The sequence below is a fragment of the Phragmites australis genome, chromosome 23, assembly GCF_958298935.1.
Source record: "Phragmites australis chromosome 23, lpPhrAust1.1, whole genome shotgun sequence".
Lineage (NCBI taxonomy): Eukaryota > Viridiplantae > Streptophyta > Magnoliopsida > Poales > Poaceae > Phragmites > Phragmites australis.
Genome location: NC_084943.1, coordinates 2,938,873 through 2,957,364, shown reverse-complemented (window position 1 = coordinate 2,957,364; position 18,492 = coordinate 2,938,873). Strand labels below are relative to the sequence as shown.

Below are 18,492 nucleotides of genomic sequence, written 5' to 3'. Positions count from 1 at the left end.
GTTAATCCACAAACAAATCTCTGTTTATCTGTTGCTTGTGCTTGTGATAGCTGAGCTGTGGCCTCCAAAATTTGCCTATGATAGCCCTATTGTTTTGAGAGGTATATGGCTGACCTATGTTGTTTGTCAGCCTTACCTATTGCTGGTAGTTGTGCTTCTGGGAAGAATGCCTGTTGCCTTTCTATTATTTTCCTGCTGATAGGTGATGGTTAGCTACCACTTTTTGTCACCCCCTCTGTGATGCTAGTGATAGCTGGGCATACTTGGTTGCCGTCCTAGTGATATCGTCCTTATCATTCTTCAGTAATATTTGTTAGCTAAGGTGTGCTGCTTGGCTTGTTCTTTTTGCCGAGTTGATGAAAGGTGAGGCTTCGATGTTGGAGGCTTGATGTCATTGCGCTGCTCCTCTATGTTGTTGATGGAGCTGGTAGATGTGGTCCTGTATCTCTATTGTTGGCTGCATGATAATGTTATATGCCTGCTGTTTGTGGTTTACTCTGTGTTGAGCCCTCAAGCTGCCTTATTGTTGTTGATAAAGCTGGGAGATGTGGTCCTGCATCTCTATTATTTTGTTTTTCTTGTAGTTTTGTTTGTATACTCATTCATGTTAGGTAGATCTATACAAACATTGGACTAACTAATGGCCCCATTGTAACCAACAATTTTATAGAGTTGATCCTTGGAAGTAGCCCATACACAAAATGCAGCACATACACAAAACATATGATCCTTGGAAGTATCCCATATATGTTCCTTAGATAATACGAAATATATTGTAATGAAGAACTTAGTTACATAATGATCAACCATCATAGTACTTTTGTAGTTTATTCATCAGATAATACTTGATGAAATATTGTTGCTATTTTAGTACAAATTATTGATATAAATCCTTGCTTAGTCCTGTGTTATGCTTTTCTCATTGTCTTTGAGTTGAGCTGTCATTTGTATTTCTCTTCTTCCTTTTGTCTTTCTGTTCTTGTCCTTCTACTACAAATTCATCCTTTATTAGACTATAGTAAAAGCTACAAATTCAGTCATAACTTTTTTAGTTACCTTAAATTTTTTATAAAAATTGCAGTAATGGTTCTATTTTTACCTTCTGTAGTAGTGTTGATGTCCTTCTTCTTTCTCTTCTGCTTCTTTTTGCTCAAATCAAACTGTAGGTGTTTGAATTTACAATCGTGAACATTGTGTCCTGCCCCTCCACAATGTCCACAATTGTATTTTTGCTTACTTAGTATTTTTTTCAACAGTTGGCATCCATCAATTTTTGCTTACTTAGCATTTTTTTCAACAGTTGGCATCCATCTTTTATTTGATAGTGGTCTCCCTTTTGTATTTGTCACATCTAGATCTTGCACTTGGATAATTGATTCTGAATCTATGTCTTCTCCATTTATCTGCACATTTTCATTTGATTGTATATAGTCTGTTGAACTTTGTGGTTATTCTTCTGCATCAATGTTGTCCATTAGCTCTTCCATTCTCGCAATTTTTGCAAGCACAAACTTGTATTTGCCTTCTGTTCTTGCCCCTTTGGATGCAATATCTGCAAGCCTTCTGGAGAGTATATTGAATCTCAGACTTACATTATAAACCACATGTGTGTTTGATGTGCTTGATATTTCTTTCTTCCTTCCTCTTTTTCTCCACCTCTCTATTATGTATTTATCTGGAGTCTCTTTGATTTTTTGCTCCAACATTACTTTCAGGATGTGTGAGCATGAGAGGCCATCTTTCTCACATTTCACACAAATGCATGTGTACTCTTCTGCATTTAAGTCTATCATCACAATGAAAGCCCTACTTCTATGTTCTTTCTTTTTGTGATAATCTAATTTGTAAACCTGATATGTTTTGTCCCTCTCTACGACTGTCACATCTAGTTTTGTTGTACCTTTGAGCTGAAACTGAAAATTTTTGAAATTTTTTCTATTGTATAGCAGCATTGCTTGTTCTTCTATCCAATATCCAGACCAAAGCTTTGATGGCCTTTTTTATGTTTGATTCATGATCTGAATGCTCTTCGTTGTCAAATATAGTTTCTTGTATCCTTTCATACTCCTTTAGAAAGCTAGTAACACTATATGTAGGTCCAACATTTGCTTTGTACCTTGCATTTGTTGATTCACTTCTTGCAGTGCTTTGTATGAAATGATAGAATTGATGTTTGAAATACACCGGTGCCCATCTTTGTCTTGTATTCCAAATGTGTGTCAAGTATCTTATATTACGAAGGTTATTCTTGTCTACCATTTCTGTCCATAATTTCTCAAACTCTTCCACTGTCAGCAAGTTGTTCACTATGTCCTCAAATTCCATATGTAGTTCTTTGTCCTAAAATATTCTTCCAGTTTTCTACTTCACTTTATTTTTTATGTGGAATAAACAATTACGATGGCTTGCTTTTGGAAACACTTGTTCTATAGTTGATCGCATTGCACCATCTTGATCAATTATGATACTTTTTGGAATTTTTCCTTCCATTGCTTCCAGAAAAATTATGAACAACCATTTGAATGTATTTGTGCTCTCATCTGAGATTAGTGCACAAGCAAATATGCATGTCTTTGCATGACTTGTTATTCCCACAAAAGGTGCAAATGGCATATTGTATTTGTTTGTCAAGTATGTAGTGTCAAAACTGATGCAATCACCATACAATTTGTAGTATTCTCTTGCCTTTGTGCCAGTCCAAAATATGCATTTCACTCTATTACTGTTATCCATGTTGATCTTGTACAAGAATGTGGGATCTTCTATCGTTTTTCTCGTGAAGAAACCAATTGCTTGCATCATATCATTTTGGTGTCTTCTAATTGATGTCCTTAGGTTGCTGACATCTTTTGATCCATATTGTAATGCTGCCAATTCTCCAAGAAGATATGACAAAATAGTAATCATTTTTCTTGTAGGTATGTTGCAATCATTTAAGGTCCTTATCATCCTTTTTTCTTCTTCAGTCATATCTTTATGAGCTCTAAAGAATTTTGTTTGCGTGCTTGGACTCAATGGATGATTATGATCTAGATTTACTCTTGTAATTTTCCATACACTATTTCTTTCTGAAATAACCATCACAACTTGACAATATGTTTTAATGAGAATGTTTGTGTCTCTTTCTGCAGCCACCTCTTCATCTCCTTGTTCTTGTTCTTCTTCTGTTGTTCCTTTTGACTGTTGGTTCCTCCATTGTCTATTGCATTTGTATGTAATCCGTACCACCTATTTATTTATTTTTTGCTTTGTGTGCGTGCACTATGTGCTATGACTATTGCAAAACCAGCCAAATATGAATAGAAGTTAAAGAAACGATGAGCATCTTCTAGGGTTTTGAATTTCGTCCCTACTGTTGGGGTGCATTCGCTATCTATTTGCACATTATTGCTCTGAGTTGCTATCATTCTCTCATTTTCCAGAAAATTATCTATGTCGTCTTCATTTAGTTCAGCACCCTCATTGCATCTTTCCTCTTGATGTCTTGCTTCTTTTCTTATCTGGCCAACTTCCTGCTCACATAAAACAGCTGCCATGTTTGATGTTTGGTTGCTTCCACATATTATTGCTCTTTACTCATCAATAATATCAACTTTAATGTCTATACATAAGAAATAGACCAGGGATGATTTACTCCAGTGATATATGTATTGAATATCTTTGTTTGGACAGCTTGGTTACCGGATTTTTTTCAATGTTTTTGATCAGGTCTAAATTCCATTGTCCTTCTTCTTGAACACACGTTTCTGAACTTTCCATCTACCAAAACATTTGGTTAGTATCCATTTCACATTCTTTATTTTTGTTTCATCCTTTTTTTATTTATGAAGGGTGGCGCTACCTCATGACTTATGAAACTATTTGACTGTCTCTCTTTATTGTTTTTGAATGTTGTGTCTCCACTAACACTGGCATAAGGTTGTATCGGCATTGAAATTTGAAGGTTAGTTGTCTATTGAGGTCTTTATTTTTTTCACATTTATACATATTGCATTATGCTTTTCTTTTTTGAGGGGACATAAAATACCTTGGTTGACAAATCATTTAGCTGCAATGTTATGTTGTTGTCAGTTAACCTGCTTGTTGTCACAAATATGTTGTTCTCCACCTTATAATTGATTGACGATAATAATAGTCATAAGCATTACCATCAACTTATAATGATTTTTTGTTCTACAAATTGTTTTTTTCATACCTGGTATGGAAGTGGATCTGTTAGGAGTCTTGTGTAGCCCCCAATTGGTTGTTCTTGTTTTGTTTTATGGAAAATAGAAATATAATGTGTTTATATTTATTACAAGAAATATACATGTATCCATTTTCAATTCTTTAAGTTTTAAATATAATATAACAGAGGGGGAATACCTCATTGTGTATCCATTGCAGACTCTCTGCGTCTGTTTGTTGGGTAAGATGATCTGTGAAGTTGTTGCTCTCAATCCGTGTCATACGAATAATAAGATTAATTTGGTTTTTAGACATATTGTTTTATTTTTTTCATGCTTTTTCTGCATCAATGTATTTTTTAGAAATAGTTTTTGTAAGGAAGTTTGCAAATTTTTTTTATCAAAATATTGTTACGCACTCACCAAATCACACCAGGGGTAATAGTCTCCGCAAATGATTGTCTTGCTTCTTTTTTCCTGTTTCTGTTTCTGAATTTATGTCAAAATCAATTGCATCTGAACATGTTTTGCAAAAATTTTAGAATATGTAAGTTTTTTTTGGTTTGGGGGTGTGGGAGATCAGAGGGATGAATTGCTTGCAAAAAGAGATGAGCTAATCATACGACAAATTTAAGCACGCATACGTATATGTATGTACATATGTATGTATGAATGTATGTATGTATGTATTTATGTATTTATGGGATATTTGTACATACGAATGTATGTGTCCAGTACCCACACATAGACAAGCTTGTTCACATATCTTGTATGAATTTTACTCATGTCACTATAGCCACTCTTGTATATCTTGTATGTAGTAATTTTTATGTTTTATTGATATGAAATCTTCTGTTCTTTGGTCAGGTATATTAGCTGAGGAAAGACCCATTGATGCAGTCTTCTAACATGGTACTAGCCATATCATGCAAGGTAAATTTTCTTTTTTGTTCTCAGTCAAATGTATGAACGTATGTAGGCAACAAATGTCTTTATTGGATACAGAGCAATATATTTTGACTATGTTTTGGGTATTTATTTTTGCAGTGATGATTGTGTTGTTTTTTTAATCAAGTTAATTTATACATTGCTGATTGTTTTGTTTTGGGTATTTATTTCCGTGACAGATAAATAGGTAGAAATAGAAATGTAAGCTCATTTATGTGTGTTTCTATCTCTCTTTGTTTAATTATGTGTCTCTCTATGGCTCTCTGTATTTATATATGTTTGCTTTGTTTATATATATGTTTTTAATTTTCTTTGAATAGGTATCTCTGTCTATCAATAGAAAGAGGTTTCATATGTTTGCTTTGTTTAATTATGCCTCTCTCAATTTATATATGTTTGCTTTGTTTATATGTATCTATGTCTCTCTCTATTTCTATGTCATCTCTCTGTCAATAGGTTATTTGTTTTATTGTGTCATCTCTCTTTCTCTCTGTTTGTGTGTGTTTTGTCTATGTCATGTCTCTCTCTCTAAGTATCTCTATCTTTGTTTCTCTCTCTATTTATCTCTCTCTCTCTTTCTTTTCTAAGTATCTTTTTATTTCTCTCTGTGTGTTTGTCTCTTATCTCTTTATTTCTCTCTTTCAATTTCTCTCTATCTCTATTTATGTTTGTTTGTGTATGTGTTTATGCCGTGTATATATTTGTCTTTATGTATATCTCTTGTGTATATGTTTATCTTTGTGTATATGTTTGATTGTGTATATATCTTGTGTCTCTTTCTCTTTTGATTTTGTCAATAGGTGTCCCTCTTTCTATTTCTGTTATTCTGTATGCTTGTGTATGTATTTGCCTTTGTTTATATCTCTTATGTGTCTTTATCTTTTGATTCTGTCAATAGCTGTTATTCTTTCTATTTATGTGTATGTTTGTTTGTGTGTCTCTATCTCTTTCTCTCCCCTCCCTCTCTCTCTAATTCACTGTAGATATTTGCATAAATAAACAATTACCTTTTGTTATGATAAAATGTAACTGTTTATTTTTCTATCTCTCTCTTTTTCGTCTGTTGTATATCTATGTATCTCTCTTTTTGTTTGTTGTATCCAATGGCCATATGCATCTGAGTATTCATATCTATGTCTGTTATTCTATTTATATATTTGTTTTGTAAGCTCTTTGTTTAATTATCTCTATGTTCGTGTATTTCTTTCTCTATCTTTTTGTTTATCTCCCTTCTTATCTTCACTTTATCTGTATGTCTTTGTTGTTACCTGTTTCAATCTTTATGTGTTTCTATATCTTTTTGTCTATTTGTGCATCTGAGTATTCATATCTCTTTCATTTTTTCATACCTTTACTCTTGTCTCCCCTCATATTTTTTAGTTTTGTGTATGTATCTCTGATATTTATGTATTCTGTGGTATACATGTACATTTTATTTTGTGTGATATTTTTTTTGTGTTCATATATTTTTAGTGGAATACACTTGTCTGTTTTATAACAGAGAGAAGTTTTTTGAGATATACATGTATCTTTTATTTTTTTTCATACACATATACAGAAAGATTGAGTGTTTTATATGCTCACTTCTCATATTTAGTTTGAAACATTTGTGTTATACATATATTCTGTTATATAAATTTGTAGCATTTATCTGTCATATTCCACTTCTGTGATATACATGTTTATCTGTGATCACTTGTGTGTGTTTTTTTTTTGTGTGTTTTGTAGGATTGGATCATCAGACTATATGCAGGAAGACAATATTTTTTAGACCGTGTTTGGAGGTGAGTTTGGGTTTACTTTCCTGGCTGTTTTTTTTTTATGTCTTCCTCTCTTTTTATATCTCTTTCTCCATCTGTTTGTCTTTGTTGCACAAGCCTACATTATAGTTGTTTGGAGATAGATCATGCATATTCCTAAGCTTCATCTTACATCTATGTCTATTGAACTGGATTAATTTGTCCCACAATCAACGAATCAAGATCTACTGCATGCATGCATGAAGGATTGAAGATAAGGTTTTCTGATTCCTCGATGAGATGAGATGAGCAAGCATCAGCTATTCTGGTGCTACAAATTTAGAACATGTTGTATAACAGAGAAAGAGGAGGAGGTATCATGAACTGCTGGATAATTGAACTTGGGTTGCTTGCCTACATTTTTCTTCTCTCGGTCGCCATCTTCTCCAGGTTCTATTATGTTCTCTTCTTCCTCCATTGTTTTGAAGCTTTTTTTTTGTCTGTGTTTGTGAGCAGTCAGGAGATGAGGGAGTGTTTTTTGGCTTCTTCTTGCGCTGCAAGATGGTCGTTTTGGGCTTTTTTCATTTTTTTTGCTATGGGATTTTTTGCAAACTCGTTTGTGTGTTTTATGTTGTCTTTTTTTTGTGTGGGTCTTCCTGTATATGGATGCTTTTTTGTCTGTGTTTTGTGGGTTAGCCCATATATAAATTTGTGGATCTCACCCAGCTAGTTTATGTATATGTCGCGGGCTAGCCCGTTAAGATTATTGAATCCAGCCCAGGGAAATCTGATAGATTTATCTCAAAAAATCATTCAAATTCTCCACATAGTGCTATATGATTGGACAAAAATTTGATAGATTTTGGAACAAAAATATGTCAACAAACAACTAGACAGACTCTATGTAAAAAAGCAACTGGAATTGATTTATGTAAGGAAAACAAAAAAAGAAACACAAATTCTGGAATTGATTTATGTAAGGAAAACAAAAAAAGAAACACAATTTTAGAGGATAGTGCTCTATCATTTTCTATTTTGTCCTTATCTTTCTCGGTTTCCTTTCTGGTGTAATTTCTCTTTCATTTTTTTTCTCAATGTGCATCTCAAGTTTATATATGAAATTTTGTGGTGGTAGGTTGAATTTTGCTCTGATGTTCCATTTGTTTGACTTCATATCGAATATGCTTGCAATCTAGCTTGAACACTTGTACATTTGGGAACCCCTCTTGGCTGGATGGTGGAAGAACTTGAAGAATACATGTCGTTTTCGTTTCAGAGCACGCATATGTAAATATGGCCACGTACATACGTTTATTGTCAAGTTGAAAAGAGTAAGCCAGCAAGAGTAAAGTTAGCTAGTATATGTGCACATCAGACAACTATACAATGAAGCAAACAAGAAAAACAAAAGGCATCTCATTCGAACAAGCTAGATAGTTTGCATGTGGTCCATACACGCTTGAGAATGAGAGACTACTACCTACGTAATTTGCAATGCCTAGCCTTGATAGATGATCCACCATCCTACGGCCAGGATCATCACCATATTTATCATACGTCCATGTAGAAATCAAAGAAAGAGTGCAGCTAGCATAGTTTCCATATGAGGAAGTTCCCTGCTCACATGGACGAAACTTTCCTAATCAAAGGGAGATTTATCTTATGAAGATGCCTAACAAGCACAAGAACCAACAAATTAGTGGAAGGATACAAACAAACAAAGTGTAATAAAAGTCTATGGATATATGGAACTTATTCTTTTGATGATGCAACAACTCGGGCAACTAGTGCTTCTCACAAAGTTGCCGAAAGAAGCAGATCACAACTTCCGCATGCTGCTTTATACTAGAAAACAAGCAATGGACAACTAAGCAAGGTTCAATACCAAGCAATGTATGTGTAGTAGTTGGTTTAATTTTAACGTTTTTCGTACTGAAGGAAAATTTGAAGTACCAGCAAAATAAGGTTGTGCTATCATATCCGTGCAATGGGATCCAACTAACAGCAGTGTTTATATAGGTGCACAAGTTACAGAATCTCAAAAGTCATTCGTTGTAAGACAGATGGCATGATGCAACTAGTGTTGACAATATTCAGAAAGAAATTTAAGAATCAGAGACTAACTAGGGCTGGACCAGCACCGGAATCTGGATCCGCACAAAGACCCCAAATCCGATCACACCCCACCAGTGCAGTGAAATAGCACAAGACATTCAGTAAAGACTGCTATTATGTCCCTGCTTCTCACGCATGCACTGTCCTGATATGCCGTAACATGTCATTCAAGTCACCGTACGCTTTCAGATGACTACAGATCCGGCAGACTCTTCATTTTCCACCCGCATCATATTCATGACATGGCGCTGCAGTAATGGCACACAAGAATGCACGTCCAAGATATGAATCATCGTGATCTGCATTGTGATGCCCGCAACGTCACTGAAACTGCAAACGATGAAACACCCAGTAAGACATGCAATTTAGATCCTGAGTTCAGGCAAGAGGACTCAAAAAACTGAATCAAGGGTGGATGTCTCGAGTCACTTCTAACCGGGAGGCATGGAGCAGGTTTCTTGAATCAAGCAGACACTTTCCTGAAAATTCCAACGACTCATATGCCCTTCACTGTTAAGTGAGAAATAGTTCAGATAAACTGGGAACAAAACTGAGCTCCTTTAACTGCCAAACTTTTTCTGCTACAGTCATACAACAATCGATGCAACCTACAAATTAGAGCAGGATACCTCCAGAATTCTTTCTTTCCATTCCTGTCTTGAACACTTGAAGTTCCAAATTGGAAAACTGAATAGATCCTGAAATCCATACAAAACAATCCAAGCACTTTGGCCACCTTGCAAAAATACTTTGAGCGCAACTGGAAAAGAAGATCAAGCAGTCTCTAGTAGTTGGGCTTATTTTCACGCTTTTCCTACTGAAGGAAAAATGTAGTACCAGCAAAATGAGGTTGTGCTATCATATCTGTGCAATGGGATCCAACTAACAGCAGAGTATATATAGGTGTACAAGTTACAAAATCTCAAAATTCATTTGTTGGAAGACAGATGGCATGATGCAAGTAGCGTTGCCAATATTCAGAAAGACATTCAAGAAGCAGAGACTTAATAGGATCAGCGCATCTGGAGGCCCAGATCCAATCAGACTCCACCAGTGGACTGCAATAGCATAAAAGAAGGCCTTCAATGAAGACTGTTGTTATGTCCCTGCTCCTCACGATTGTTGTTTCACCATGTTGTGACATGTCATTCAAGTCACGGTAAGCTTTCAGATGACTACAGATCCAACAGACTCTTCATTTTTCATCCTCCTCATATTCATGACATTACAGTGCAGTCATGGCATAAAAGAATGCACGTCCATAATATCAATCTTTGCAATCTGCATATTGTGATACCCACAAAGTCGCAGCAATTGTCAAGGATGAAACACCTAGTAAGATATGCAATTCAGACTTGAGTTCAGAAAACAGGGCTCCAAACAGAAATCAAGGGTAGATGTGCCGAGTCACTACTTACCTGGAGGCATGTAGCAGGTTTCTTGAATCCAGCAGACACTTTACTGAAAATTACAATGACTGACGTGCCCTTCACTGTTAAGTGAGCGATAGTTCAGATAAACTGGGAACAAAACTGAGCTCCTTTAACTGCCAAACTTTTCTGCTAGAGTCATACAACAATCAATGCAACCTACAAATTAGAACAGGATACCTCCAGCTTTCTTTCTTTGAACAACTGAAGTTCCGAATCAGAAAACTGAATAGATCCTGAAATCCATACAAAACGATCCAAGTACTTTAGCCACCTTGCAAAAAAAACTTTAGCGCAACTGGAAAAGAACTTCCAGTCTCCAAAAAAGAAAGAAAAGAACTACAACTTCAAGTAAGAATAAATATTGACGGCACATTTCATTTTTTGTTTGATATTGAAAGAAGAATATCGTCATTTAAAATCATAATAACAGATAACTTGCTGAGACAATAAAATAATTTCAATCATTTCACATTTTGTGTTGTAGTCATGCAGCCTGTGCAAAAACCACGACTTCACCTTTCCGAGTTTCATCTTACAGCCCAGTTTTTCTACTAAAAAAACATTATTGTACTAAAACCATTTTCACATCAATCTGCCACTGATGTATGCAGCATATTGTTTGACATGAAGCTACAACTTATTCATGAACAAGATCTGAAGCAATGGCAGAAATACAGAGAACCTCCAACTCTAAGCCTCCTCTCAGAAAAATAACCAGATATATGATATATCACATCAGTAGGACTGCAGCCTCATGAAAATCCAAGTGACCATTATCTTAGGCCAAATAATTTTTCCTTGCAACCACCTAAGTATGATTACAGCAATGGACAATAGTGGTAAGAGATAAGTTAAAGTTCTCAGGTAAAACTGTAAAAATGGCTGGAGTGCATACTTAAACTTCCAACACATGAGCGCTATTTCTGAAATAGGGCAGCAAGCTCCCCCTTTTCAGCCATGGATGAAATAATATCGCAGCCTCCCACAAGCTCCCCTCCAACGAAAATCTGTGGAAACATCGGCCAGTTGCTGTGCGTCTTCAGGGTCTCTCTCAGCCCATGGTTGTGTTCCTCATCAAGCACATCAACCGTTACAAAATCCATTCCATGTGCTTCCAAGATTCCCACCACCCTTTGCGAGAATCCACACTGGGGAGCACTCCTAGATCCCTTGATGAAGGCTACCACTTTGTTCTCCTTCACCAACCGATCTATCAGCTGTTCTAGTGGAACAGTCAGCTGAACATGGCGACCAGGCGTCAACTGCAAGTCTGGAGGCCTCTGTGGGGCACCAACCCAGGTGGTGTTTCCTGCAAAATTCCCTGGTGGTGCCTTACCTGTGGCTTCTATATGTTCTTCCATCCATGATTTCCAGGCATTAGCAAGGACAGTTCGATCTGGCGTCTCCTCATCTGCGACTGTTACACCCGTGTTTTTCCCAGAGGGAAAAAAAGTCCTCAGAAATCCCTCTCTTTGTCCCATCCCCATGACCCGGCGCTGCTCGCCGCCACGTGCGCCAGGGCTCTGCTCTACGCCACGCTGCCTATCCCGTCACCATGCGTTGCAGCCATCCTCACATCTAACACCACTCCTTCGAGCCCCGCGCCTCGCCTCACGCCCCACACCGTTGTCGTGCCCATATCGTCACCCCCTGTAAAGATGAATAGTACCCTCTTCCTCCCTCCACACCACCTCTCTCTCCCTCACCTCCACCGCCTCCCCCACTCCTTCTCCGAGCACTGTCGCCGCCACCACACCGGAGCTTGCCGCTAGTGAGCTTCACCGCTCTTCCCCTCTCTCCCTTCTCACCCGAAGCCACCGGAAAGCCATACCATAGCCACCTTCCCGCCGTCGCCTGTCGCTGATTTCTTACTGTCACCCTTGTCGTCGCCGGCCAGATCTACCCTAGCCTGGGCCGGATCCGGCCGCCGCCGCCCTGCCTTGCCGCTCGCCAGCGCGTCGCCGTCACCCGCTACCCTCCCATAGCCTCCTCCTTCCTCTTCCTCTCGCTCTCTCCGCCCGAGCCGACTGTCTCTCTCCCCCTTATCCTCTCTCTCTCCCTCACTGACAGGTGGGCCCAGCCTTTTCGCCGAGCCCAGCCGCCCCAGCAGCTCCAAACCGATCCCGAGCCCAGCCCAACCTCGAGCCGCCTCCAGAACCGAGCTGAAATCGAAATATTACAAGAATATTCTGCTCTTTTCCTTTTTTCTTCTGATTTTCTCTCTTGACAAACCTTCTAAAGCACGTTTCTCCTCCGTCCTAACTCCGTTTTCGACGATTCTTCTACCGATATTCATCTAAATTCGAGATCTACCCAATCATGTCAATTTCATAATTTTTTTAATTTAATTAGTTTTTAATATAATCATTTGATTGATTGTTTATGTGCGCGCTTTTGTCATTTGTTGCGTTTGTTAGAGGAAGGCACAAAGGATCCGGAGTTTGAAGAAGGAACGGACAATGACTTCAAGAAGACAAGTCCTACAACGTTGATCATGTTGATCCTATGTTTTCAAACACAACCCTTAGAGCCATTGTTTCTAATTATATAGATATGCATGCTTAAGTTAATAAATGTAATTTTAAAGAATATGCTAATGTAGTTATGACCTAGCTTGTTTATACCATACCTTGATATTGTCAACTTTATTCCGTTGAAACCCTAGAAGGTCCCAACATCAACTATAATGATTGTTTGGATGAATGCTCATTTACTAACATGCTTATGATTGATTTGCTCAACTGAAAGAACCAGGATAATTAAATATGTTAATCATATCTTTTCAAAAATGTGAAGTGTTGTACGCTTGGTGTGTGTGTAAGATGTGTTCATAAAAATTCTAGTGTGTTTTTGAATAAGGTACCCCACAAAGGTGGGAATTACCTTAGAGCAAGGTTCGTCTTTGTGGTGTTCTTGCTGGGAGACACTTGCTTCGATCGTATAAGGACGGGTTTGTTGTGACATACTACCTAGTATTTAATCGTACAACCACATGACCTGAATGGGTAGGACATGACTCAACCCCTTCAACTTAGTTCGGTACCTACTCGGAGGCCGGTAGTGGCAACGGGGACCAGGAGAAGACTTGAGCAGTGCGTAACCCAAGGTCCAGCTGGTGATGTTGTTAAGGTCATGTCAGAGCCTTGGGATTGCCAAATGGTCCTTCCCGTGAATATTCTAAAACCCCTGGTATCTTAGTGCCCCGTGGGTAGATATTGTGGCTTGTTGTGAGGACGTTGCGTCTCGTTATGACAGTTCCACCAGTTGTTAAGGTTGGAGTCTGAGCATATCTTGTGGGTAAAGTGTACAACCTTTACAGAGTGTTAAACCTATCCGGATAGCCGTGTCCTCGGTCAAGGACATGCTATGATTCGATCACAATGATTAGCTTTTCGGAATGTGTATCTCCTTATCGTGTGAGTGGGCAGTGTGCCCGTGTTTTCAAAAAGTGTTTGACTATATCCCTGAAATATCCTGGACTGTGTATCCACTGGCAAAAGAAGTGTGGGAACTGGCGGGATGGAAGTTTCTCCCCCAGGGCCAACCACCCCGTAAGCTCAACTTATGTGTTCCCTAAAAAATGTTTTAAGATAGTCTTTGCAAATTGAATTTTGCATTAAAAAACTAGATTTTTGTAAAACATAAAAACTCTACAACCTTATCCTTAATCTACCTTTATGTATCTAATATCTTCCCTTGAGATAGGACTTGTTACGTACCTTATGTACTCACTTTTGCTATATGTGGATTCAGATGATCCAGAGACCGACTTCATCGACGGTGAAGATGAAGAATAGAAAAGTTTGATTTCGTCTGCACTCAAGTTGTCTGTAGGGCTTGGGTCGCTTTTGCGTTATCTCCGTTGTGTTGTGATGCTTTGTTTAATTATGCATATGGGTCTTTATTGTAATGAACTCTGTTTCATACTCTAATTTCGTACTTTAATAGATATATGACTGTGAAGTCTACTTCTGTTAGAAATATACGTGTACCAACTACTGATCCATGGACTGGTATGAGTTGCACAATATGATCCGAATGAGGGATCCGACAGTGACAGCAACCTTTAGATGTCACTAAGTTAGTGCAATCAGATATTCAAGTACTAAACAAAATAAGATGTGAAAAGTGGAAATTATTTTGCCTTGTTGAATGTTGACAGATTTTATCTTATGCAGAATATTATATGTGCTATTCATCGTGCCGGTAAATACAAAAGCAATGCAGCATACGAGTTGATACTGAATCAAGTGTGTTTAAATTTTAACGCCCCTGGAGAGCTAGTCAAATAGTCAGAAGGCCTATTTTGGGAAATTTAATTTCACAGAACTGACTAAAATGGGACAAGGAGGAGCACAAACCTGAAACCATGATATTTCAGTAGCTCTTTTGGCACTAAACATCATATGAAGACATATTTGGATTCAATTATGTGCAAATATCTTTCCCCTAAACTAAAGAGCCACTTTTAATATAATATCATAAGCTCATTTTTAATGGATTGATCATCTACCATGTAATACTATACGGGTTCCTTTCCTCTACCTATTCGAATCTGCTGTAACCGTCGGTAAAAACAGACTGACGACCGGGAGAACCGGATATACGTCGCACTACGCCAATTCTACCGTAGCGTACTCAAGAGTCAGCAGTCAGTACAGTACTAGATATAGTTCACAAGTTGTAGTGGTTTTACTCGGATGGCTCTAGCTTCGTCGTCCTTCGTCTCTTGTCTTCCTGTTTACCGCCATCGAAGTCATCATCGGCGTTCTCGCCACCACCGTTGGCCGAAGCAGCATATGGTGGCCGGAGCACGGTAACCTTGTCTTTCTCCTCTTGCATGATCAGGCTCCAATCTAGCTACTGCTGACGCCACCCACTGCCGGCCATCTAGCTATTCCCTCCCTGCCCTTCTTATTTGCATTTGTTGCAAGAGCATCAGAAGCTAGCTTCTATGCAAAAGTGTGGACTTTTCGAGGTACATCTGCAGTCCATATATACGACCACAGCTTCTTCCTACTTTGTGCATTAGTGCTCGAGGCAGAGATATCTTCACTCCTTGTGGACGGAGAGATGCATAAAAGCCTGCGCCAACATGCTTAACACCGTCAGCGCCTTTCAAAAGTCTACAGTCGTTGCCATCGTCAGGTAGTGCTTGATTTGTTCAAATTGCTCACAAGCTACATGGATGGAGTTGATTGTGCACAAGAGTACTTGGATGTTCTTTGACGCAAAGCTAGATTCGCTTTGCCCTGAATGCTTTTATAATTGGCGTTAAAAAGGCAAGTCTTATAAGTTTGAGTCAACTATGTAAATCATCAAATAACTTCGCATTTCCACAGTGTATTACCAACATCTTAATAACACTAGCAACTGCACATGTGTTTAACACATGTGTAATCAATCCAGAATATAGAGATCCGAATAAGTAAAAAAAAATAGCATAATAAAAGAGAGATTTGCATATACAAAATTCACAATATGATCATGTAATTTCAGATTGAAAGAGAATGACGACTACCTGGATAGAAGGGTGGAGGGGTCCGTATCGTCTAGAGTTAACCGCCTGTAGCAATGTTGTGAGGGAGATCGAGATAGTGACCGATTTGTAAGGGGATGAAAATCATTCTCACATAGTACCTTAGTGTAAAGATAACGTGATAGAGGTGACCTCCGTGGTAGACGGCAGTGGAGGCGACGTGTTGGTGGCGATGCAACCTCTCCAAAAATCCGATGTTGTAGGCAAAGTGCGGGAGGCGACATACCCTCTGGAGATACCTGACGGTGAATATATGGAAGGCAAATATTAGATATCTAAGTATGAAAGGCATATAATAGGAGATTGAATGTATTTTTAGAATATATGAAAGATAAATATTGGGTGTCTAGGTATAGAAGGCATAATGGGAGAGTAACAGGTCCAACTTTGCATGATGATCGTTTGATTAATTCAGGTGGATGGTAGAGATTGATTGGATCTGTCATAACTCGTGTATTTTATAGAAGTATAGATATGAATCTAGATCCCACATGTTATTCTTATTGTGAGTACCTCTTACGGAACATATGGTTGGTGAACTTTTGCTGTGAGTTTTTTTTCTTGAATACAACCTATATATCCTTTATCATTCTGGCACCTAGAGTCTTGTGTGTGGTAGTAACAGATGTGCCAAGCTCACTATACCTATATGTACCATCGTAATTATGTGAACACGTGTTGATATGTGAAAACGTATGGCATGTTTATGGATTGGTTCAATTTAAACAGGGAAATTAATGGTGTCTTATATGTTTCCTTTTATATTTATTTATTTATTTGAGAGATGCGTCTCCTCCCTTTTCTTCCTCTTCAGTCATCCCAATACCACCATTATTCTAGCTCGTTAGAGAGGGAGGCGATGTCGTGTTACCAGTCACTGCTCAATGCAGCGCCTGCTGCCGCTAGCATCACACCATCATGGTTGAATCGGATACACTCCAAAAAGGGCATCTCCTTCCTATCCCACCTCCACATTGACGATGTCCTCTACAGTGACCAACCCCAACCTTCCCTACTCTTGCCTCCTATGTCTTCTTTCTTCGATCGCCACACCAACACCCTCATTGTGCCACAGAAGTTGACTCCTAAGGTCCCTAAGCCCAAGCAACGGCAACAGAAGAAGAAATCATTGCACAATCCTCCCAAACCAAACCATAGATCTAACAATTCCCCTCAGCCGCAGCCATAACTCACCACCGTAGATCTCTTAAGTCTTCGGGACCATGTCCTCTACTCCTCTGGCCTCCCTGCCCCCGAAGGCCTTCCACAAGCAGCTATATCTACCAGCCAACTATAATGCTAATTTCGATTTATAGATCTAATCACCGCGATTATATCTACCAACTAATTGTCTAATCGTGAAATAGATGAAGTATAAAGAACTGTATCCCAAAGTGTGGAATTTCTTATCCATTTTTGAATTAAATCAAAAGGTCTAGGCTGAGTTAAGAACCTCCAAGTTAGGCCGAAATGTCTGGGTGGGGCTCTGAGTGAGGGTGCTCAGCTAAATCTAAATCAAATTAACCCAGAACCTCTGGGCTATACCCGAAATCTCTGAGTGAGGGTGCTCGGAGAGAGAGAGCAGGTGGGGCTGCTGTCCAAGGGAGAGAGGGAGTGGTTGACCACCCATGTGGGCCCCACATGCTAGAAAAAGAAGCTAGTTTTAACTACGGATTCATTTCTTTTATATCCTGAATTTCTTTCTCTCATCCAATTGACTTAAAACCAAGTGCTATAATGCTCGAAACAAAATTACTCCAAATCAAACATAATGCTTATGAAGCATGATTATGCTTAATTATGTGATTATAGTTTTAGGACGTGACAAACCTCCCCCCTAAAAGAATCTCGTCCCGAGATTAGGTACGAGTCAAGGAAGAGTACGATGAATCTAGGAACCACGTTGCTAGAAGATACCATGCTTGTGAGAAATGGAATCTAATACAATACTTATAGGTTGGAGAAGAACTCAGGGTAATCATCACGAAACCGATCTTCATGTTCCCACGTCGCTTCATCTTTGGAGTAATTACTCCATTAAACCTTGACAAACTTGATTGATTTGCATCGCATCTTCCATTCCGTTTCATCAAGGATGCTAACTGGAAGCTCACGATAGGAAAGATCCGGCTACAATTCTTGGGTTGAAATCTTAATGACTTCGGTTGGGACTCAAAGGTATTTCTTTAATTGCATGACATGGAAGATATTGTGTGCGACAGAGAGGGATAGAGGTATCTCTAGTTGATAAGCCACCTCACCACGTCAGTCAATAATCTGAAATGGGCCAACATAACAAGGCACTAATTTTCCCTTCATTGGGAAGCACTGCGTTCCTAGGAGATGAGAGACCTTAAGATAGACAAAATCTCTAATTTTGAACTCCAACTCACGCCGATAACGATCGGCATAGCTCTTCTGACGAGACTGAGTTGTGAGAAGACTCTTGCGAATGGTTAAGACATGCTCTTCCACCTCTTTGACCAAATTCGGGCTGAGAAACGTGGGTTTTGAACTAATTCAATGGCGTTCGGCATCTTCGGTCATAGAGA

At 38.6% G+C, this 18,492-nt stretch overlaps 1 protein-coding gene across 1 annotated transcript; it reads right to left on the bottom strand.

Moving 5' to 3' along the window:
• Window positions 1-11,318: 11,318 nt before the first annotated feature.
• On the bottom strand, window positions 11,319-11,888 carry LOC133905659 (monothiol glutaredoxin-S12, chloroplastic-like). The gene has a single exon (XM_062347427.1). It carries the CDS (start codon window positions 11,886-11,888, stop codon window positions 11,319-11,321), a length of 570 nt encoding a protein of 189 aa, XP_062203411.1.
• Between the last annotated feature and the right edge of the window lie 6,604 nt (window positions 11,889-18,492).

Coding starts and splice junctions, on each gene's coding strand:
- LOC133905659 (XM_062347427.1), bottom strand. CDS start 11,888: ATGGGGATGGGACAAAGAGAGGGATTTCTGAGGACTTTTTTTCCCTCT.